General features: G+C 35.5%; 1 protein-coding gene across 3 annotated transcripts in view; it reads right to left on the bottom strand.

The window, feature by feature from the left end:
• The window catches only part of PRORP (protein only RNase P catalytic subunit), a 109510-nt gene that overhangs the window by 52072 nt on the left and 32488 nt on the right, over positions 1-24950 (bottom strand). For all 3 annotated transcript variants that reach the window (XM_014560633.2, XM_006186378.3, XM_014560634.2), the window contains exon 5: positions 18946-19053. In XM_014560633.2, coding sequence (XP_014416119.1) covers positions 18946-19053 — 108 coding nt within the window. The remainder of the gene's footprint in view (positions 1-18945; positions 19054-24950) is intronic.

Genomic DNA, 24950 nt, shown 5'->3' with positions numbered 1-24950 from the left:
GTAACAAGTAAATAGTAACTGATGACTTAGTTCAGAAGACAGTTATGCTTTAAGTCAATATTTCCCCAAGAGTATTTTGAAGAACTAATGTATCCTTCAAAATGCTCTGTGAAAAAAGTTCCATAGTCAAGTAATATATCCTCTCTTGGAAAATATCTACAGCCATTGTATTCTCCTTCCCTCAGACCTCTTGTTTCGGCTAATTCCTCCATCCATGCTTTGGACCCTACTGCCTTTCTACCTTCTCAGATACTCTCCACTATCATTCACTCCTTTTCTCCTCCATTTCTCTTCCAGGTATCTGATCCTTACTCCCCATCATGATAGTTTTACAACATTTGACAATATTAACCTCTGCCTCCCTGCTGAAACACTTTCTTCACTGCCATAATAACACACTCTTCTAATTTACCTCCAGCCTCTGCAGCCATTCCTCCATCTCCTTTGAAGCTTAGACACTTCTAGGCAAAGTATTAGAGTTCCTTAAAGCTTGGTCTGAAAATTTCTCCTTTCTCATTCCATACAGTTTCAGTGATCAACTAGAGGTATTTGAGTTAAAAATTCTGTCTTCTGCACTGACCTCTTGTTGAACTCCAGGCCTATATTCCCAACTGCTAGGTATCTCCTTTTGGATACCTCAAAGGCATCAAACTCAACACACCCAAAGTGAGACTCATGATTTTCCCTCCAAATTTCTTCCAGACTTTCTCAGTAAATGGCATCCATCTAGTTAAACAAGAACACGCCTTGGTGTTGCCCTTGGCTATTTTCTTTAATTCATACATCCCCATGTGGCTCATTACCAGATTCAATTTTATGTTCTAAATATTTGAAGATTCATCCACTTCCTAGTCTCTCCCTCTCTAAATCTCTTTCTGTGCTTCATTCTAGGTGAATTTCTCAGTGTCAACTTTCAATTCACAAATTCTTTCATTATAGCCAGTCTAGAGTTTATCATGTCTATTGAATTCATTATTTCAATGACTATTTTTCATTCAAGATTTCTGATTCTTTTTAAATATCCATCTGCTCCTGTTTCATTTCTGCCTGTTTTGTTTCACATTTTCTTGCTCACCTTAAAATGGTATGTTTATTTGGATCTGAACATATTATATATACCTACTTTAAAATACCTGAAACTGACAATTTCATCTGTAAATTTATCCTTTTTAAAAGTTAAAAAAAATTGAATTAAAGAGTCTTTAAATTCTATAGTTCTTTACAATTTTCAAATATTTCACATAGATGATTTCATATAATCCCATAATAACCTTTGTCTCCCCTCTACCACTATATTGTCCCTCCCCACTTCCCTCTCACCGCCTCTAACCATGAGTGTAAATTTATGTCTTAATTGTTGAGTTTGTTGGTTGTTTTTGTTGCTGGTGGTAGTGGTTGTTTTTCTTAGCATTAAATTTCTTCACATTTTAGAGTTTTGGTTTGCCAAGTCATTTGCATTTTAAGTTACAGTTTTTGTTTATTCTTTCTTCTCTTCAATATTTTGTCTCTTCTTAAATTCTTCTACGCTGATCCTATCCTTGCCTTAAAGTTATGGGAGTATTTGCCTCTTTAGTTCCTGAGTCCTACGTTGAGCCTGGGAATATTACAGATCCAGCCATTGCTAGACTATTTCTTGACTTCACTCCTGGAGCTTGCAGCTACAGGCCATAACTTCAAATGGTAGTTAAAAGGTCTATTTCCTTACCCCAGCCTCCTTTGCCACTTTGAGAAGCCTTGCTCTTGCCCCAGTTTTGAGCAATATATCTGGCTTTGCCCCCGCCTCATATAGAGTGCTTTTACTTACTACCCCAAAGGAGTTGAATTCCCTGCCTCTAACCCTGCACTAGGACTCAACTGAACAAGCCTGTGGTTTCAGCTCTACTCAAGATCTTATATTTTTAATGTTTTGTTTTGTTTGGGGGGGGCTTTGCAATATCTTTTTGATCTTCTGTTTCTATATTTCATCTATCATTGATATGTGTTTGGTGCAGAGGTGGTACATAAAAGTGTGAATTTATAGAACTGGAAATCTCAGATCCACTCTTCACACTACAGCCAGAATTATACTTTCAGAAATGAAAACCTGATTATGTCAATTCCCTGCTTCCTATCACTCTTAGGATAAAGAGTGAAGTCTACAAGGTCCAGCCCCTTTCTTTTGCTACCATCCTGACCTTCTTTCAATCCCTCACACTTGCCATGTACCTCTCCTCCTCAACCTGCACAGGGCCTTTGCACATGCTGTTCTCGCTACATAAAATACTTTCTCCATCCTTCTTTGTTATCGTTCTTTACTTAGTTAACTCCTACTCATCCCTCTGATCTCAGCTCACTTGCCATTTCTTCAAGGAAACTTTCCCTGATCTCCTTGTCTAGGTCAAGTTTTTTTTTTTTTTTTCTTAAATACCTTCACAGCACCATGTTCCTTTTTTGTTGTCTGTTTGATACCACTTATAACTGCAATTCTGTCCTGTGTTTCTATGATTATTATACTAATAACAGGCTATAAACTCCATGGGGGCAATGATCATGTCTGTTTTTATTTACCATAGCATCCCCAATCTAGCTGCTGACTGACTGAAAGAAAATTCTTACTCTTCAACATGGTATTTAAGGTACTCCAAACCATAGCCATAACCAACCCTACCAAACAAGTACTACTAGCAACTAATATTTTAAAAAAGTAAGCAATGCTCCGGCTGTTAGTGGCCTACTCAGTATTTTTCAGGTATGCCTTTATTTTCTGCCTTCACATACTCATGGCTGAAATCACTGCCTCTGCTTAGAATACCCTCCCTATTAACTCTGCCTGATTAAGATTCATCTCAAATACCACCTTGTTCATGAAGCCTTTCCCTAGTCTTCTTATCTACACCTTATTTATTTTTTAACACTTTTTTTTATTGAATTATAGTCATTTTACAACATTGTGTCAAATACACTTTATTTATGGTGTTAATATATTTCTGGTCTCACTTATATATATGTATCACTTCTTCTAGGATGTAAGCTTCTTGAGGGCAAAGGCCATATGGCCATTTCCAGAACCACACAACAGTCACTTAACATTGTTGAACTGAATTTAGGCATAGATAAGCTCATTTTTGTTGATTTGTAGAAGATATTAATTTTATTAAAAAGTGGCTATGCTGTATTTAAATCTCACCAAATAAAATGCTACAGTAAAACAAACTCTTTTTGGTCTTGAGTTATATAAAACAAATGTTTGTTTTGTGTGTATTGTACTGAAATAAAAATAAGAAAACATGGAGAGGACAAAAGGACATATTTTATGGTTTCCAAAGTGGCACAAATAAATGTAAAGAAAGCTCTATCAGTGTTTCACTTATTCTTTCTGCTATCAAATCTTAGAATATCCTCATTTCTAAATGAGGTAGTAAGAGCTTAAACTTTTAGATTTGGGGGCAGGGAAGGGAGTGGCAGTGGGGCAATAAAGAGAGTGGATCTGGTCCCTACTGGAGCTGGAAAATATAAAGGTTAGTGGCCACAGGGACATTTCATTTTGACACCACGCCATGTCCCATGAAAATCTCAAGAGGGGTTTCCTTGAGTTGTCAGGTCCATGTTGGTGGCTTAAAGGAGAGACAAAGGACACTGAAGATAAGTAATCTGAGAGTGTAAAGCTCAGCAGGCACAGGACAGAAAACCCAATGGATATCAAGCAAGAAAGAACTCAAGTCTGAGGACAGCATGAAAAAGCAGCAGAACAAAGAGAAGTGGGAAAGATTCCCACCTTTTCCTTCTACAGCAATATACCAAAACAACTGTATGGTTTTTATGAGAAATACATAAAAAGTGAGTGATCTCTACCTATAATGTATTTATAACCTTGCTAAAGTGAAGTCTTATACACCTAAAACAACCATCAGAGAATCCCAAGTAATCATTAAATGCTAAATATAATCTTGCAATTACATAAAATAACTGGGCAGACATGCAGTTTCACTAGTACAGCTAAACTTGTGAAAAACACAGGTAGAGCTAAGCAAAACTGGTGTAAAATAACCAAAAAGGTCGAGTATATCAAGTGTGGAAAAAAGTTTTTAAGTTCTAAAGCAGTTCAAACCACAGAAAGAGTAAGTTCTTTTCTTTGCATTTCCACTGGCTCTAAAAATAAACTTCTATTATTTTCCAGATTGTGAAAGAAATATAAGTTCATTACTTCAAAAAGTTCTAACACTACACAAATACTTAATACAGAAAACTAAAATTCTACATAACTGTTCTCTTTGGAGGTAACCAGCTGGGTAACAACCACTAACCGGTTTGGTAATTAGTTGGGTAGGAACCACTTTTTGATTACTTGAGACACAGAAACAGGAGAGCTGCTCTGAATAAGCTTAGAGTACTATTTTAGTTTCTCCTTTGACCCACACCCTTCCTACTCCACTACTAAAGAGACAGAAAAGGAAAAAGAACAACCAAAAATACATGCTAATCTCCAACACAAGCAAACCACAAAAAAGATTAAACCCCCCCCCCAAAAAATCAAAGGTGACCGGCAAAACAGTTACACTAAGTGGCAGAAACAAGTATTACTTGATTTTTAAAAAATGGAGTAAAAGTAGAGAAAATGCTAACCTTTCCTTTTTATTGTCCTACAATAATCAAAAAAGGAGATAGCATTTTTTCCTTCAAAGAAAATTAAAGCAGTCTACCTAATTATCTGTGTTTTTTAGCTTTTAAAAAAGAATGTTGTACCAATAAAGAATTTTGTAGTGCCAAAAGGAAGTGCTCAAAAAAACACACAATTATGGTGAGATGTGGAAAAAGGAAAAAGGAAAGGAACATGGAAGCCAACAAAAAGCCCACAATTGCCAAAGCTAAAATAATGTGAACAACAAAATAAGGTAATATTAGATTATAACCCAAAGTATAAAGTAAATTTCCATTTCATACTACTATAAATAAGTGATTAAATAAATAAATAAATGACGGAGAAAACACACATTTCCTGAGCAGAAGAACTCCAAATAATTTGGGTAAATACTCCTCCCCCAAGCAGGTGGAGTATAACTGCACCCTCTTTAAGTGTGGTCTGCACACTGACTTCCTTCCAAAGATCACAGTATGAAAAGGGAGAAAAAGGAATAACTTCAGTGTAGAAACTTGACAAACACTTCCCTGGTCAGCTGATCAAAGTTAACATCAGTGATTAAGCCATGCTGATGGTGTGTACTTTTACCACAATGTTGCAGGAATGGCATTTTACCTCTGGGGACATTCTCCCCCAAAGCCTTAACTCCAGTCTAATCATGAGAAGAACATCATATAAATCTCAATGGAGGGGCATTCTACATAATACCTGACCAGTACTCCTCAAAACTGTCAAGGGCATCAAAATCAAGGAAAGACTGAGAAACTGTCCCAGTCAAGACGAGTCAAGTGAGACATGACAGCTAAATGTGACGTGGTACCTTGGAAGGAATCCTATAACAGAAAAAGAACAAGTGAAAACTAAGGGAATTGAACAAAGTATAAGCTTCAGGTAATGACAATGTATCTGTATTGGTTCACTGTGACAAATGTACCACACTAACGGAAAATGTGAATGATGGCAAAAACTAGGTATAGGGCATATGGGAACTCCCTGTACTATCTTTACAGCTTTTCTGTAAATCTAAAACTATTCTAAAATAAAAATCTCCTTTAAAAAAACAGTAAAAAAATCTAAAAAAGGGGGGGGGATACAGTATTTTCTTGGATGGAGAGAATAAATGTCATATCAATTCTTTCTGAATTAATACAAATAATATAATACCAATAAAAAGAATACTGTTTAAATGAGATACAAGATAGTGCTATACTTCTGAGTTGAATGAATTTACAGCCAACTTTTTTTTTTCTATTTTCTGTAACTTGTTCTTACTTTTTATCACCCAATAAGCTTAAGCTTCCCATAGGCTGTGTAACTGACTTCTTCATTTTCAAAAAATAGGGATGGGGAAGGACCTGACTAATACCTACAGCCTGACATCCTTGCAGAAAGTGACTCATTTAAGCTAGGACTTAATTAGAAATAAAAGAGTAAGGAAATTTTCTCTCCCCTCTCCAAGTTACAAAAAAATCTCATATTTATGAATGGAGAAAAATATATTCAGGTATGGAGGGAAGGAAAAAGAAAGGGAATGTTGTTGATTTCACGGACAGCCAAAATGCCTTTGTACAGACTGAATAGACATTGCAAAATGACCTATATGCATCTCATCTAAGACTTAAAATATAACACTTATAACAAGATAAAATTCTAATGTATTTGAAAAAAAAAAAAGAAATCAAAGAGTAAGGAACCAAATGTCTATGTGTCATTTTTTTTCCTATCTGATGACTTGTCAGAGTGAAAACCAGTTAATAGACATTGAAATGGAATTGATAAAACAAAATAGTGGAAAGTAATTAAATTTAGTATACTTATAATATCTTCACAACACGGCTTTGCGATTTTTACTTTCAAGTTCTTATTTTGGTAAAAGACTGATATTGATAAAACACTTTATGTATACTTTGCAGGATTATTTTGGTCCATTTGAAGAAGAACTGCTGCTTCCACTTATCTTCCAAGCCTAAACCCAGTAAGCCTGCCTATCTATTATCTCTTTCCTAAACAGATGAGAAATTTTTCAAGAGGTTTTCCTGTCACTCATATCATATGTGGGTCTTTTTCTGGAGAGGCTGATCTATTATAATTGGAAAGCTTCAATTAAGATTAATTCTGTAACTTTATATATACAAGCAATTTCTAGGCATTTATGGTTCAGACAAGACTGAGGAAAATACTCTGCTGATTAAATTAAACGATGTTATGTTTGCAGGTTTCTTTTTTCATATTAAAGAAATGGTACTTGCTGTAAGTACTTAACAAAAACCAAAGGCAATTCTGATACTCAAACCCACCTGAGTATCTCTTCAAATCTTAGACTGCTTATTACAAATGAGCTGTATTAGGGGTATAAGCTTTCTGACTAGATTTTTTTTTAACTGCAGTGAAATAATTTAAATGTTTAAAACAAGGTCCAGTACTGCTATGAATGAACTACTGTGGATCTGAACTGAAAAACCAGCTTACCTATTTTCCAAAGAGATCAAGAACGTGAGTCCTGCTACCAGGCCTTCTGACCAACCTGAGAGAGCAACAGTGAGACTGAATTACCGAGGTCTGTTCAGTACCAGCAAAGGCCTCTCTCAAGCTCACGCACTGTTGTGATTCCTTTACTGCTGATGCTTACACAATCCATTCACCTGGTCATAACAAGGATGTTGTGAAGAGTACAGTGTTCACACAGCTCTGCACTGTGGGGGTCCACAAGAGAAATCTCTTTGCCTTACATATTAGGAATAACAGTACTTTCCCCAAACAATTTGTATCCACTTGATCTTATGAATTATATGAATCCTACAAATCAGTGAATCTTATAGTGGGATGTTATCCCAGAACTGGATGTCTTTAAACTTCTCCCCTTTCTGGTATCTCTATCCCAGCTATCCCAGCTCCGTTGAGCATCTCTTTAGGAAAAGAGAGATGTTTATAGTGGGTTGTGGGGTGCTTATGAATGATCTGCAGGCAAGATAAATCCCTGCTCATAAACGATCATCTTAAAGTATGTTAATACAAAATTAATGATGAATAAAGTGTGACCACTGTAATAATAATTAGCTAAGAGTAATTTATATAGCTTCAAAAACCTGTGTAAGTAAATTGACTACTCACTCTGAATTGCTGCTTACCTTAGAGACTTAACAAATATTTTTAAAAATTTTTGGTTAAAGTGAGTATTATATTTTCACTCCACCTACCACATTCTTGAGAAGCATGTTTTAAAATTACTGTCATAGAAGCAAACTACACACAGCAATGATTCACAAAGACCATCTCACCACACCCCAAACAGTTATTACACAAATATTATCAGTGACACATCAAGAGGAGAATCTACTTGCCATTAAGATTTTGCCAGAGAGAAAACAGATATGGGAGCTTGGCAACACTGTGTTCCTAACAAGGCTGCTGTGAGACACACGGTCATGTTACTAACACAATTGGGGAAATTCTGTTTCAAAACTATGCAGAGTATACCTTTTGGGGATATTTGGAAAGAAAAGGATATGATGCCAAATTCATAACAGAAACTTTGCCTGATTTCATTCATCTTTCTATTTACATATTTGAAATCACTTATCTGACAGTTGATCATTTACTTTATTAGCAGCCAGTACATGCCAGTGTAATTCTGAGTGCCACAGACTTTTCCAGCCCTCACATGACAAAAGAGAAATCCTACATGTGTCAAGCAGGTGAAGTGGGTGGAATGGAACACGGGTGGAAGGAAGTACCTAGTCAGTTTGGCATTATCAGACCTAGGGCAATGTGACTTCCCTGACTTATCATGTCATGAAAAATAAATAGTAAGAAAAAACCCAAGAACCATTTGTTGTGTTCCTCAGTGGATTCTGGACTGCCGTTGTCCACTAATGCCTATTTATTTCCCCAAGTCACTTGTGGGGATCACCCTTGACTAGCTAGATGTTAACTATTTTAAAAATAAGGAGTCAAGATTAGGTCTACTTCCTCCCTGCCCCCATGTAATAAACTTATAGATTAGAGAACTCTTATCACCCCTTCCTAAACCCCAATGACACAGAACTTAAACACTGCTACTAGATTAGTTGCCTAAGATTCACAGTACAAGTTTATGGACTGTTTTTACTGATTTTTTTTTTTAAATCTTCAGGCTCATGAATACAGTGACTTATTTGGGTGATTATTTCAGACCCCCTAGAGAGAAACATGAAATTCCACTGGTTTGATACTCCATATAATTACTTTCAGTCTCAGGTTTTCTCCAGTTGGCATATTCTCCTTTGGGCTATTTAACGGTTTTTAAAAAGTCTACTCTAGGTAACTTTAATCATCATAATGCTAACTACTTGATACATAACGGGTGGTTATGGAAACATGACACACTTCTATTTTGAAAGTGGAAGAAGCATATTATTCTTAGGACCAGGTTTCAGTACCTTAAAATGAGTTTCATGTATTTAGTTAAAAAAATAGATTCCTAATCTAAGAATCATTTAGACTTCTAATAATTTTCAGTATCTGACTTCTACAGTTGCTTGTTTCTGTAAAGCAATATGAGTGCACTTCTGAGAAACTGTTTTTATGTAACCGTGGTTCTCAAAATGTGATCCCCAAACCGGCAGCATCAGCATTGTCAAGGAACTTTCAAAAATGTAAATTCTCAGCCCTACCTCAGACCTTCTAACTCAGGATCTCCGGGTGTATTGCCAGAAATCCTGTTTTGGCAAGCCCTCCAAGTGATTCTGATGTGCACTAAAGGTTGAGAATCAATATTCTAAAATACAGCAGAAACTTTAGTGGTTAAGTTTAAAATTTAAGTTATAAATTTTCTTACTTTTAAAAATATGTGGGGTTTTTTTTAATGTAGGAAGTATTTGTAAATATATCTATAACTGTATAAAGTAAAAAGTGAAGTCCTTTCCTGGATTAGAGTTTAACCCAGAAATAACTGGATAAATAATTGTTCCTGTAACTCCTAGACTTAACAACACTTTTAAAAATCCATTGAAAAGAAACCATTTTTAACTAGTTGACGAAAATTAAAAAAATACTTAGAAGTAATCTCCAAACATGTAATCAAGAAAATTTATAAGTAAACTGGGGAAAATGACAAGTTCTTGATTCTAGATTTCAATATAGAAAAAAAAATTATTCAAATACTTTCTCAGAGAAGACATGGGGGTGGCATATTTTTGAAGGCAATAAAAGCAGCATGACCCCCAAGTTTTGAGACCATAGGAACAAGACCTTCTACTTCTAAAGCCAACCCTTAAGAGCTAGTCTTCAAGCAGGAGAAACAATTACATGGAGAAGGATATTTAAAAGTTAAGGAGGTATAATAAAAATGTCACATCAATACTTAATCCAACATTTGCCACTGCAAACATAGTAAGGAGTTTCCTTGCTACTGTAACATTATTAAAACAATTACAAGCACAGTTGGGTGTCAAACTCCAAACATTTCTATAGTTTGGGCAAAAAATATGTCCAGGATTACCTGCACACAAAAACACTGAGCATAATTTATTTTATCTTAGGTTCTTTATGTTATTCAAACATTTACAAGACGTTATATAAATCAACAGAAAGAAATAAAGTAGCTTGGGTGGCAGAAAAAAATGAGAACTCACTGCCAAGTAAATGCTCCTGCCAAATGCCTTTTAATGCCTAATGCCCTTTCCTCCATTTTTCTCTCACTGTAGTAAAACCAACTAAGAGATGGCAATCGAAACAAATTCTGCAGTGTTTCTACCAAACTACTTTCTATTCAATGCCCCAAGGATGCTGTAAGAATGGAAGCATTCAGTGTTGATGTCTGGCCATAATTCTTTTAAATTACATTATAAATTTTCTTTCTGTGGAAGCCATTTTAACTGATTCTCACTTATCTACAAAAATAGGGTGCAGGGTTTTGAACAGCTAGCAAAGTTAACTAAAATTATGTACTTTTTTCCCTATACACCCTCCACTAGAGGAGCTTATGAACAACTGAAAACTCCAAATGCAAGCTGCAAAAGGAGCAAGGAGCAAACATTAAGACTGACTCATGAGGAAGTATGTGTATGTGGAGGTGGGGAGAGTGGAGTAACATGAGAGAAAATGCAGGGTAAGCTTTCTACTTTATGTCTTTTTGTCTTCTAGGTGAAAGCTTAGTACGTTGTCCTTGTCCCCTCAAGGCAATCTCACATCACCAATTATTAATGATGACTTGGTGGCTCAAAAGAAAAATCCCTCTCAAAGTCAAAGTACACATAGAGTATGAATTTTGGGGACTTTAAAATTCCTACCTGATCATTCTGGGGAAAATGATCAACAAAAACATCAGTTCTTTCCACATAAAACTATAGTGAGGGAATCTGATATTGAAAAGAGAAATCTAGGCAAAGACGGTTTGCACTGCCATGCTGAAACTCGTTTCTAGCTCCTGGACTTGAACATCGCAGCAAGTAAGACAGCACCAACTTCAGTGTGGCAATCATCAGAGCTGTTAAAAAATACGAATTCTCTTTCTCCTTCCTGGTACACGGTAGGAATGCCTGTCCTGTCCTGTCCTGTTGAACTCAAGTGTAGCTGTGTACCTTGTATTAGCTGCTAATCAAATATGAGCAGAAGTGACAGGTATCATATCTGAGAAGGAGCTCTGAGTCAGCATGCGCTTCACCTTTTCCCTCTGTCACAGTGACTGGCAATATTTCACAAAGTTATTCTGAGTCCTAAAATGAGAATGATGATGACACAGATGACCTAAAATGGACATATCATCATGAACAAGAAATACTCTTGTTTTAAGCTACTGAAATTTTGAATTTATTATTGAAGCATTTACCCTGTCCTGACTAATAAAGTCAGTCTCTTATTTGTTCCACACTGCTGAAATAGTTCTTATTTAGTTACTCTACAGAGAAGTTAGCCATTTATTTGGAGACTCAAGTTTAGGTTCTAAGCATCAGTTCAAAAAGAATGAGGACCTCAAACTGAAAAAACTACAAGAGTAGATGGTCAGTTATTTAAACTAGGAGACTAAACACATCTTAAAAAAACTACCATGCTTTTATTTCTACAAAGTTAAGACTATGGACAACTAAATGCAATCACAGGGTTGTTGGGGTTTTTTTCATTTTAAATTTACTAGATTTACAAGGTGCTTTTCAAAAATTAGCTCCTTAATCATCACAAAGGAACCAGGAGGTTAAGTAACTTCAACAAGATCACAAAGCTATCACATGAAGTAAGTTGCCAGGAGGAGAACTCAAGAAGTCTTTCAGTTAACCCTGGAAAGCAGGTGTTAGTTCTAACAGGTTATATGAATTACTGTATAGCCATTTGTTCATTCTTTCACTGACTCACTAAGTATCTAATGAGCACTTGCTATGTTCAAGGCCTTTATCTCAGTGCTGAGGATATAACAGCAAGCAAGGTCCACAAGATCTTCAGTCTCAGGGCATTTACATTCTGATGGAGGAGATTAATAAAAGAAACCGAAGTGTATAGGTAATTTTAGATACCCCCCAAGTGCTATGGAGGAATTAAAACAGCTATCTATTGCTGTGTAATAAACCACCCAAAAACTGGGCTTAAAATAATCACTTATTTTCTCACAATACTATGGGTTGGCAATTTGGGTTGGGCTCAGCAGGACGTTATTCTGTTCTACACAGTGTAGACTGGGCTCATGCATGTGTTCACAATCAGCTGGCAGGCTGCCTGGAGGTCATCTGGTCCCAGGTGACTCTACTCACATGTTGGGAGCCTTAGCTGTGACGGCTGAGTGTGCTCTCTCTCTCCATGTGGCATCTCTTGAGGCAGGAACAAGTTCAGTATATTTGAGGAACAGGAAAAACTCTAGTGTGTTTATTTATAATTTTATAATTTATAATTCAGTGAAAGACAAAGAGAAAAAAACAGAGATGAGGCTGAAAACAGAGGTATGAAAGGTGCTATATGATACTATCAGATGATGAAAGTACTAAAATCCATGATAAGGAATTTGGATTTTATTCCAAATATAGTGCAAAGTCAATGAGGCAAGGATAAAAAAGCAAGGAGACCACCTAGATGGTAAAGTGATTAGATTACAGGATATACTTGGGGATTATAACTATTAAAACGTGTCAGTCAGCTGGGGCTAGTGAAACAGAGCAGTTAAGGCTACAATCCTTGGTTTGGGGTTTGAGCAATTAGAAGGATGGTGGTACCAATTACTCTTAAACTTAAAAAAAAAGAAGATAAAATTTAATTTCTACTTCTCATGATTTACACAGTGCTTTTCCTCAGAAAAGAGCCAAAAACAACATGTTGATGTGGGGATGGCTGTTCATAAAAAAATCCATGAGCCTAAAACTGCTCCCAAAACACAGTTTATTAAATTAAAAGAAATTGAATCCAAGAAAATCCAAAACACTATATCCTGCAGAAGGTAAAGAGAAAGAGATATCCAACTGCTACACAGAGGCTGACTCAAGTGCTAGACAAGATTCATACCTAACACTTTTTAATTTAGTCATTGTTTCTTTCAAATCACAACATATTCTGGAGAATTGAATATTACAAAACTATTTTGCGATATTTATTTTTAAAAAAACATCCTTTTCTCGTGCATTTTGGGCAGACATTATTCTCCCTTCTGACGTTCCAAGTAAGTTTCTTGTTTAGGTAACATAACCATTAGCCTAATCATGTTCCTAGCATTCGTAGCATTTATTGGCCTCTAGACATATCCTCATATCTTAAAACAGTATCTGGCATGGAAGAGTTGCTCAATGAACAATGACTAACTCTACATTGTAATTCCCTGCTAAGATGCTCCAGCTATCCTTCCCAAAATGCAGCCTATATAATTAATCTGCCAGTCACTCAGAACCCTTCCCTCTTCTTAAAAATAAAAATACAAACCCAAACTCTCTTCTGAAAATTTGCAACCAAACATATGCGTGTGTGTATGTATTTTTTTTTTTTTAATGGGAGGTACTAGAGATTCAACCTAGGACCTCATGCATGCTAAGCATAGCACTCTACCACTAAGCTATACCTTCCTTCCCCAACAAATACTTTTTAAAGTATTTGGAAAATAATCTACATGATGAGTAGCAAGTCTTATTTTGCCTAGATTTACTGAAGGTTAAACAAATAAATTAGAAAGAGCCAAGGCTAGTTCCCTCAGCATCTGGTGGGGATTGGTTCCAGAACTACCAGCAGATACCAAAATCCATGGGTGCTCAGGTCCCTTACATAAAATGGCATAGTACAGTTGGCCCTCCACATCTGAGGATGCGGAACTGGTGGACCCAGAGGGCCCACTGTACTAAAACCCACTGAATTGTACACTTCCAAGGGGTGAATATTATGTTTATGAATTATACCTTAGTAAAGAAAAAGAAAACTAGTGTAGGTTCTAAAGAATTGAGATACTGCTTGACAAGACCTTAAATATGCCAAAAATAAAATCTAGTCAGGGATTGTACAATCTCCAGTTCCACTTAGTATATCCTGTCATGGTATTTATTAAGACACCAGAAACTACAAGATGAATCACTGATTATGCAAAAAAAAAAAAAAGAAGCTTTCTTTTTCAGTAACAAACCAAATCACATACTAACTATACAATTCCATGCCTTATTTATTTATTTATTTATTTATGCAGAATCACAAGTCACATTTAAATAGAAATCTTCCTATCTGAGTTAAAGGCTCTTCTGAATCACTTTCGGCCACAGCAGCTCTACGACATGTAACACACTACTCTCCTGAGAACCTGTGTTTTTCACCTTTACTACTGTATCACTTTCAGGACCAAAAGCAAAGACAGACTGAAGAATACTAGGGGTTACCTGCATTTCACATGAAATTATTGCTTTTTCTTTCAATGAATGATGCCATTCTGTAAGTTAATCAACTTGAATGGCTACGGAAAGCTTTTGGCAGAAAGAAGTTTGCAGCCTGGGTGACAGTTTTTCAAAATGCAACAGTTATGATAAGCAATCCTTGCTTTAAAATTCTGTACCTTACCCTGAGAAATGTGTCAGTTACCACCACCTTTTATTGCATTTAGAAAACCCACAGTAAATATTTAAAGTTACGATTAAGGTTAAAATAAGGTTAAAATTAAAGTGTGTTAGAGCTGCCAATACAACTAACTCGGCTGAGGTCACAAGTGGATGAACAGACACATGCTGTGTACAGCACAATTTGCAGATACCCAGGCAATGACAACCACCAATAAGTCTCAACTCTACATCGTGGCTGGCAAGTTTCTACCGACATCAACTGTAAGACATACTCTAGCCTCAAAAATTAAAATATGAAAAGATGTATATGAAAATTGAGAAAATAAATTCACAACCGAACTTATTTTTAGCTCCTTAATCTCCATCACCCCTAGGCTGTAGGTTCTGAGCTCAAGATATGTGATCATGGTGTTACTCTACTCCCTAGATAATGAATGTAAAAAACGGTCTTTTCTCATTTATGAACTTTCAGAGAACAATGCTGGATATATAATTAACCATAAATGGAAAAGGACCAAGAAGAATTTGTAACACATTACACAGAAAGTTCATGGGAAGAACATAAGTGATCTGTACATTATTTCACAGAAAAAGCCTGGAAATTTCTCCACATGAAGATGAAAAATTCAAGACTCAACAAACTAGGATTTCCTTTATGAGCACATACAGGCAACTATACTGAGAGAGAGAGAAAGAGGACAAACAAGACAGCCAAGAATATTTCCTTTCTGGGCTATTTTACTAAACTCTGTTTACACATTTTTTTAAATGTCTGATCTAAGAAATTGGGGTACAAACTGTCCAGCTCTTTTCACTCAGCAGACTCATGGCACAAATGCAACAAAATAGTTGAAGCAATCATGTAATAAGCAACCCTAAAGAAATGTGTTCTATTTGGGCAGCTTTATACACTGTTAGTGGGAGTATAAATTGCTACCATCATTTGGGAAGCAATTTGGCAACATGTAGTGAGACCTTTAAAAGTATCATATCAAGAGTTGTATTTCTGGGAATCTGTTCTTAAGAAACCATCTGCAACGTGCACAGAGATTTTCTTCCAAGCATTATTTACCACAGGAAATATGAGACAATTTAATATGCCCACCAACAGGGAAATGATTAAAAAATTGTGGTACATCCGTAAGATACAGTTATTTTAGAATATTTGCCAAGAATGCCTTTTTACTTTTTTCTTTTCCTGATGGTGATTCTTTACTTTAAAGTAACATATACCCACTGTGAAAGAAAATTTTAAAAATACGAATGAAAAACTGAAATGCTCTCATTGTCTTATACTCCACCCCCAACTCCTAAAGTTAACTGCTATGAAGTTTTTATGTGTAATTTCTAGAAATTTTCTAGCCATACACGAACTTACCTAACAAACATTTATATGAGTAATCCTTTGTTTTGCTTTGAACACAAGTGGGGCCATACTAAGCTTGGTCTTCAACTTGCTTCTTATACTTACTTTGGCTATTGTTTCATATCAGCATGGGTAGATCGACCTCATGCATTTAAAATAGATGTTTCGATATATATCAGGTCCAAGATTGACAGATATTTAGGTTGATGAGAATTTTCTGCTTACAATGCTATAACGAACATACCTGGATATGTACTATTGTGTATTACTATGAATATATCATGTACTACTGTGTATATATATTACATATATATTATGTACTACTGTGAATATATCAGTTCCAAAGAGTAGAATTTCAACATTTTAGGCATTTGGAATTATTGCCAAATCACCCACCAAAACCCCTGTACTGATACCCTCCTCTCTACCTCTCCAAACCGTTCAAAATACTGGATACTACCAACTGTTAAATCTCTGCCAGTCTGGAAAATAAACATTTTAATTTGCCTAACTAAAATTATGAATAAGGTTAAACCATTTTTCTACCGCATGGTTCATCTTTTTTCTTATAGACTTATAAGAGACTTTGGTACAGTCAGGAAGTTAGCTCTTTGTTACATGTGCTGTGAATTTTCTTAGTTTGTTATCTTTTAACAACATTTATAGTATTTTTCACTGTTCAGCAAATTTCTCTATTCTTCCCATTAGGGTTCCTGAATCTTATGTATGCTTCAAAGGTCCTATCACAAATATTCTTCTACCCCTTTTATAATTTCATTTTTACTGAGAGCTTTCAACAACTCTAAGTTAAAATGTAGATATATAATTATTTACAGAGTTGGAGCTCAGGTAAAAAAATAGAAAAATACTGCAAGGAAATAAAATGTTGACAGTGATTACTGATGAATGTTAGGATTATACATGATTTTCTTTTCTGTAATTTCCAAATTTTCTACAATGAACATGCATTTTTTTTATAATCACAACATTTCTTAAAATTGTATTTTACATTTTTCTTAAGTTTTTGACGGTGCTGGCTTCAATTCTCAACCAAGTATTATTTGAGTACCTGACCTAGAGTCCAACTCTAATACGAAGTCTAATACTAAAGCAGAGATTCGTATTTTCTTTTAACTCCATTGACATGGATGACATGATAGTAGAAAATCTTAAACTGCCAAATAAGGGTCAGCTGAAAGCAAGAATTATGGTTCCATTTGGTAAGTTAATACGAAGAGTAATCACAATAATAGTTACACCGACTAGGTACTCAGTGTGTGCCAAGTACTCTTCACAACATCTTTATGAGATGGTACTATTATTATCCCGATTTTACAGATTGGGAAACGAGGGCACAGAGAGGTTACATAACTTGCTCAAACTATGGAAACAATTAAAAGTGGCAGACTGAATACAAAGGGCCTGGTTCCAGAATCTCTGTTCTTAACTTCTAAACTAAAATGCTAGTTAAAATGCTATTAAATGCTATTGAGATGGCGTCTCTAAACGGAGTCTCTAAGCTGAAGTTTCTCAAACAGAATGTCAGTGCACTGTCATAAGATAACAGGGCTCTGAAGAGCTGGGTAATAACAATTACTTGTCACATAAACTGCTGCTAACAGTAAATTATTTTAACAGTAAAAGCTAAAAGTAGTGGCAGATGCCTATGATTTCTCTGGCCCACCACGTGTTCTCTGCCTCTGTTTGCCAAAATCTGCTAGAACCTTTATGTGCACATATTTCTCCCATAATGCTGGGGAGTGTGTCCACTATATCTTCTTCCGCATGTTACTTTCCCTGAAAAAGTTAGCCCAACTTGGGCTAAATATTTCTGGCAAGCCAATTTTCAGTGCTTTGTGTTGAAGCTGAAAGTCAAACAAAAGGTGAACAAATAGGAAACTTCTTATTCTCAAGATCAGATGGGAACGGGCCCTTCTGATTCTGAGCGCAACAGTGCATTAATGATAACAATTTCACTCTTCCTTTTCTGGTTTTGCCTTTGTGAATGTTACTGCCTTCAAGGCCCCTGAAAATATCTAAGAAAGAGAAATAGTTTCCACTTGCTTTTGTGTTTTTTAAAAATAAAAGAGTAAAAAGCACACACTTGACCATAAAAACGAAGGCTCAAACAAAGAAGAAAGGCATATAAAGAAATTTCTATAAATCAACCTTGTCCTTTGTTAGTACTTGTGAGCTATTCTGAGTATAAATGGTCAAATAGGACTAGAAGCATCTCTGAGAAAAAGCTTTTAAGTTGGCAGCAATTTTTAAGAAATAACAGTTTAACTACAGATGAATGGCCATAGATTGCCAGCGATAAGAGCCACAAGTCAAAAACCCTGGAGCTCTCTACAATCAAATTTTGATGTTTTGATGGCTTTCTAAGGATTTACTGTACAAAATTGACCTCAATTTTCTAATTTTCTAATCTGTAAAATGGGGATTAAAAGAATTGCTCACAACGGCTATAAAAAATCATGATATTCCTATTAGAAACTACTAGAACACTTAGAAATTGATTGACCAAATGGATTAGCTTGCAAAAAAAGAACTGCTTAGGCTAATTTCTGAACATACTATGTTTGGAAAAACACAACTGTGAGTTATGAGTGATTAATATCTCTCAATAGTGCATGTTAATAAATTGCAAATGGAGGCATGTGATCCTCAGGGACAAGAGAGAGTAACCCCAAAGAGTAGAGACCTAGAAGGTCAGCTGAAGTTTACACGAAAAGGGCCAAACTGGCCCTTTATTAAATAGACTTTAATCTCTCACTCTTGGCCAGTCTGTAAGAGCCACTTACTTGCCAGAGACTAAAATGGTGAATCTTAGATGATTAGTTGCTCACTGTGGCCCCTCTGAGAACTTATTTTTAGAAGGGAAAATGGGGAGCTAAGAGACCTAAGGAAGGTCACAAATGGGTACAATAAATATTTCTAGAGATGTGGAACACTAAAATAAAACTTGTACTTACAACTTGAGACTCACGAGCTTTAGGAAACATTTTGGCAACATTGAGCCCATCGATGACAATATCAAAAGGAGGACAGCATTTTACAAAGTTCTGAAATCTCTTAAGTTCCTAAAAAGGAAAAGTCAGATAAAATATTAGTAAGAACCCAGTAAGGACTTTAATATATAAACACACTGCTACGACTTTTATTATTGCTCTGGTAAGTCAAAATATTCATCCCTTAAAAATACACACACATATACCTACACACAGAGATGCTTTCAAATAAAAACCTGAAAAGACCAGCCTAACAGATACAACTGCATGTAATTATCTGATATACTTGGCAATCTCACAGTGCTTTACACTTCACAAAGTACTTCACATAGCACTTCAACCGGTCTGTAACCAGCCATCTGGTCTGCTACAATGACACACATGGTAGTCATGATAATAGTGAAATGTCAAAATCTCTATGTCCTGTTCTGTAAGCTAAGAAGAAGTGAACCTCAAATGTGCCAGTCTACCAGTGCAACCATGCTGAAAGAACAAGGCTCTATAATTTGTAGCTTCTCTTTTGTCACCAAGAGGGTTTTGTTTACTTACAGCTATTTTGAAGAGTTGAGCATTCATTCATTCATTCAATAAATATTTGTTGAGCACCTACTATATGCCTAGCAGTCACCAAAGAGACAAAACCCCAATGTAATGGAGCTTGCATTTTAGTGGAAGGAGACACAAAATAAATCAAATAAATAAGTTATTAAAGGTCAAATGTGATGAGTGCTACGGACAGAAGAAAAGGAGGGGAGGCAGTTCACTCCTGGTAATGATGGAGTAGTCTGTATTGGACGACCAGATAATACAGTACTTTTTATATAAAAAGTAACAATTTGACAATCCTAGAGAATGACCAAAAGCAGGCAGAAACTGGAAGGAACACAACATTTGAAAGAACGTTTGGTGATTTTAAAAGATGACTGAAAATTCTTTGGCACTCCTCCTCTCTCAAAAGGTGGAGTCTAATTCCCTTCACTTGAATATGGGCTCTTCTTTGTGACTGCCCCAATGAATGAACATGGCGGAAGTAATCCATGTGGTAAACAGGCAATTAAAAAAATAGGTAGTAAAAGGCAATACATTAATGTCTTCTTTTTTTTTTTTCAAGATTTGCAAATATTAACTCTGTATAAAATAGATAACTAATTTTTTCTATATAGCACAAGGAACTGTATTTAATATATAGCAACCTATAATGAAAAAGTATATGAAAACAAATATATGTATGTATACATTATATATATATACACATAATGACTAAAACAGATAAATTGTAATTGACTATACTTTCAATATTAAAAAAAAAAGGCAATACAACTTCCATTTGGCTCTCCCTCTTAGGATGCTTGCTCTTGGAACCTAACTATCGCCACAGAGGTCATGTATAGGTATTCTACCTGGCAGTCCAACCGAGTCAACATCAACCATCAGATCTATGAGAGTGAGGAAGATTTCAAGATGAATGACCTCAAGCCTCCATTTGATTACAACAGTAAAAGAGCCAAGCAAGAACCACACAACTGAGTCTAGTAAAACTCTAGAAAAATGAGATATAATAATAATAGTAATAAGTGACTTTCCGTTCAGTGCCACTACGTTTAGGATGACTTGTTATCTATCTATGGGTAATGGGAAAAGTGAACTGCACCAGGAGAAATTTGCCTCTTTTTGGCTTTTTGCCGGAGGGCACTCTAGTCAGCATGGTTGACAGGGGCAGCTGGAAATCAAGCAGAAAGCCACAGACTGACTAGTTTGAGAAATCAGAAGACAAGAGTTTGGGGCTGCCAGAGAGGCTGGAAAGTTAGAAAATGAATGCTAGAAATAAGAGAACTGCAAAAATTTGTATATAAATATGAACAAATCCTTGGTTAACTCTTTTTCTTTTTCATTGAAGTATAGTCAGTTACATGTGTCAATTTCTGGTGTACAGGATAATGTTTTAGTCACACATATACATACATATATTCATTTTCATATTCTTTTTCATTAAAGGTTACTACAAGATATTGAATTTAGTTTCCTGTGCTATACAGAAGAAATTTGTTTTTTATCTATTTTTATATATAGTAGTTAATATTTGCAAATCTCAAACTCTCAATTTATCCCTTCCCACCCCTTTCCCCCTGGTAACCATAAGATTGCTCATTATGTCTAAATATTTAAAATTCAGGTTTTACTAATAATTAACATGAAAAAGATTTCCCATTATACTTCCAAATTATCATCTTGGTGCTGTTCTTGGTATGCATTATATTCATTTCTGGAGTAATAACAAACTAAGGTAGTTTAGTATTACCGGAAAAATGGATATCTGTAAAAATCAAGAGTTAAACTAGATAACTTATAAAATCCCCTTTCGGTCCTGATATTCTATGTTAACAAGCCTGGAAATCCCTTAAAACCCAGAATGGAAAAGGGTATACTTGAGATGGTTTGTTTGAAAGGCGAGTCTCAGGAGCCTCTGTGCAATCAAAGGATGTGTAACATAATCTCATCCAAAGATTATCCTCTGGTAAACAAGTTCATGCTGTATAGTGCAGGGAACTATATTCGATATCTTGTAGTAACTTATGGTGAAAAAGAATATGAAAACGAATATATGTATGTTCGTCTATAACTGAAGCATTGTGCTGTACACCAGAAACTGACACAACATTGTAAACTGACTAGACTTCAATAAAAAATAAATATATACCAAAAAAAAAAGATTATTCTCCTGATCCATGTCTTCTAATAGAGAAAAATCCAAGGTGTCAGGTTGTTTTCTTCCCCATTACTAAAGCTCTGCTTATTGAATATGTTTACTGGTCAGGGAGTAATATTTTTATCACTTTGTAATACTTCTGGTGGGCCCCCAAGGTGCTCACTTTCCAAACTAAATAAATTTACATCACTGCACTCAAAAGCCACTGAGTAGATCATGCTAATAAGGCATGACAAAGAAAGAGTTGACCTAATGAGATAACATACTTGCTGTGGCATAGGGCAATACAAAGACGCAAGAGTAGCTGTTTTAATGGATGGCAAATTTAAGCAAAGAGCAATTATTTCTTTCTAGGGCTACTGCTGGAATTGTACTTGACTGCAGATTGGCTAATGATCTGGGGTATGAAAATCCATCAATCTTTTGATCATCTGTTTCTTGATTATTAATAAAAGAAGTTCTAACTTAAAAAAAATAATTTTGAGATATAGTTCACATACCATCCAATTCACTAGTTGTACCTATCACAGTCTAATTTTAGAATATTCTGTCCCTCCTAGAAGAATCTCTGTACTCACTAGCAGTCACCTCTCACTCCCTTCACCCACCACCCAGCAATCACTAATCAATCAACTTTGTTCCTATAGGTTTATTTATTCTGGACATTTCAGATAAACCGAATCATACAAAAATGCAGTATTCTATGACTCACTTCTTTCACTTAGCATAATGTTTTCAAGGTTCAACCATGTTGTACTTCATTCTTTTTTACTGTTGAATAATACTTCATTGTATGAATATACCACATTTTATTTACTCATTCACTAGCGGATGAACATTCGGGTTATTTCCACTTTGGGGCTATTATGAATAATGCTGCCATGAACATCTGTGTATAAGTTCTGTATGGATAATGTTTTCATTTCTCTTGGGTACATCTGTCTAGGAATGAAATTGTCAAGAGTTATCATATGTGGTAACTCTATGTTTAATTTTTTGAGGAACTGCTAGACTGTTTTCCGAAGTAGTTGCACCATTTTACATTCTCAGCGGCAATGTATGAAGCTCCCAATGTCTACACATCCTCACCAACAGTTGATGTTGTATGTACTTTTTATTATAGTCATGCTTGTGGGTGTGAAGTGGTATCTCACTGCGGTTTTGATGTATATTTCCCTAATGACTAATGATGTTGAGCATCTTTTTATGTGCTCATTGGCCTAAAGGATGTTCTTCATTTTTGTAACATATACTTTATAAATTCAACATATATCTCCTTTAACAACAGCCACAACTTCTATCATTTTTACTCATTTTATACTTTTAAGTTGAAATCTGAAATGTTTAACTTCACACAAGTTGTAAATACTATGACTTTCAACAGCAGTTGTTAACTCAGATGCCTACAGGGACCAGGCAGGTGACATAAATAGGTAAAATCGGCCAAGTCTAAGAAAACACAACAGAGCTGGCAAAATGATAACTAGTGGATGGCACAGGTCTCATTGTCCACAACTGGACAGAAAGAGGTGAAGACTATGACAAAACTGGAGAACACAGGTCCCTTATAAAGGAAACAGCCTAGTGCTCAGTCCAGATAATTGTTGCCACACAAAAAAATACAGCCCCAGGGTCAACAGATTTGATATTTTAAGGAAAATTAAAAATCTGGCATTTTGAAACATGTGAAATAACTTTTTAAAGGAGTAACACTGAAGACCTTTCAAACAAAAACATGTATGGGCTAGATCCCATCCTTAGGCCACAAGGTTAATACATTCACTTGGTCAGTCCGTCAACAGATTTTCATTAAGCATGTGCCCAATGATGTTCCCATTCCTAGGAACAGAAAAGTGAACAAACTTTCTGCCTTCAAGGACTGCATAGTATGTTAGCGGAGGGAACAAGCAATACCAATGTAACAAACACTTAATTTCAGGTAGAGAAAAGTGTCTTGAAGAAAAATTAAGCAGGGTAGGTAGGGTGTTAGCATCATTCTTCCTAGTTCCTCTCTATTTTAAGGTAAAGGTAAAAGGGAAAGGCCTTTCTAATTAGGTGACATTTGAACAAAGGTTTTAATGAAGTGAGGGAGTAAGTCATGCTTCCTCTGAGGGAAGAGCCTTCTCGGCAGAGGAAAGAACTGCCAAGGCCCTTAGGAAACACCAAAGAGCTTGGCATGTTTGAGGATTCACAACTAGGCAACTTGAAAACTCAAAGAATAAGTATAAAGTCTGTATGTAATTATACTTTGAACTTAAAGTAAGAAACAAAAAAACAAAAAAATTCTTGCTTATTACTACAATACGGAAAAGAGTAAATACAAAAACAAAAACAATTCTAAAACAGTTAATCAAAAGTTTTAAATTCTTTACCTTATCCAATCTCTTATTAGAAACAATGAAGCAGAACTTGTATTTGTTGCTTTGTGGTTGTCACCTAATCACAAATGAGTAGCAAAAGTGATCCAAAGACGAGTAGCACAACAGAGAAATAAAAGAATGGCACTTACACACTACACCTGGTACCTGAGCTCTGGACTAAAGGTGACTCCAGCTCCTGCCAGCAAAAAGCTGTCCTCATAATATAAATAACTCTCACAACATACGTGTCAGGATAACTTGAGTCTTTTATTTATCATTCCTCCTACAATATGGATGACAAAGCAAACTGCTTAATAACTTATTTTTCTCAATAAATGATATGCAAAGAGACACTAACTTCTTTTTTACCTTTCCACTTAGAAGAGGTTAAAATTCTTCAATTTAGGGGGATGATTATCCATATGTTTATGATGGTTTACTTTTATCCTGAGACTGTGATACAAATTTCACCAGAAAATTAAAAACAAATCTCTTTCATTTATTTTATTTATTTAATTTCCTACTTGAGAACAGCAACTAAGGGGAATTAGGACGATGACAATAATACATACTCAAAGCTTTACATCATAAAAGAAGCAGTGATCTTAACATGTTAATTATACCCAAAGTACTACAAACATCAGATAATATTTTCCAAAGATTAGAGAAAGGGAGTATTAAAACAACTGGTTTTAGTCACAGTGGCTATGGAAAAACAGGGGAATACCAGTTATTTTGGTTGGAAATACTGTTCTTAACATGGGAACAACAATAAAAAAATGCATCTCTGCATCAAACAGCCAAATTTCTCCATGTGCCTTCTTTAAACCATGGGATCCAAATAAATCCTAAATACAAAGAACACTAGCATGATTGCCTTAATGTAGCCTGGGAAAAGTGAA

The sequence above is a fragment of the Camelus ferus genome, chromosome 6 (genome assembly GCF_009834535.1).
Source record: "Camelus ferus isolate YT-003-E chromosome 6, BCGSAC_Cfer_1.0, whole genome shotgun sequence".
Lineage (NCBI taxonomy): Eukaryota > Metazoa > Chordata > Mammalia > Artiodactyla > Camelidae > Camelus > Camelus ferus.
This window is presented reverse-complemented; position numbering and strand designations above follow the sequence as displayed.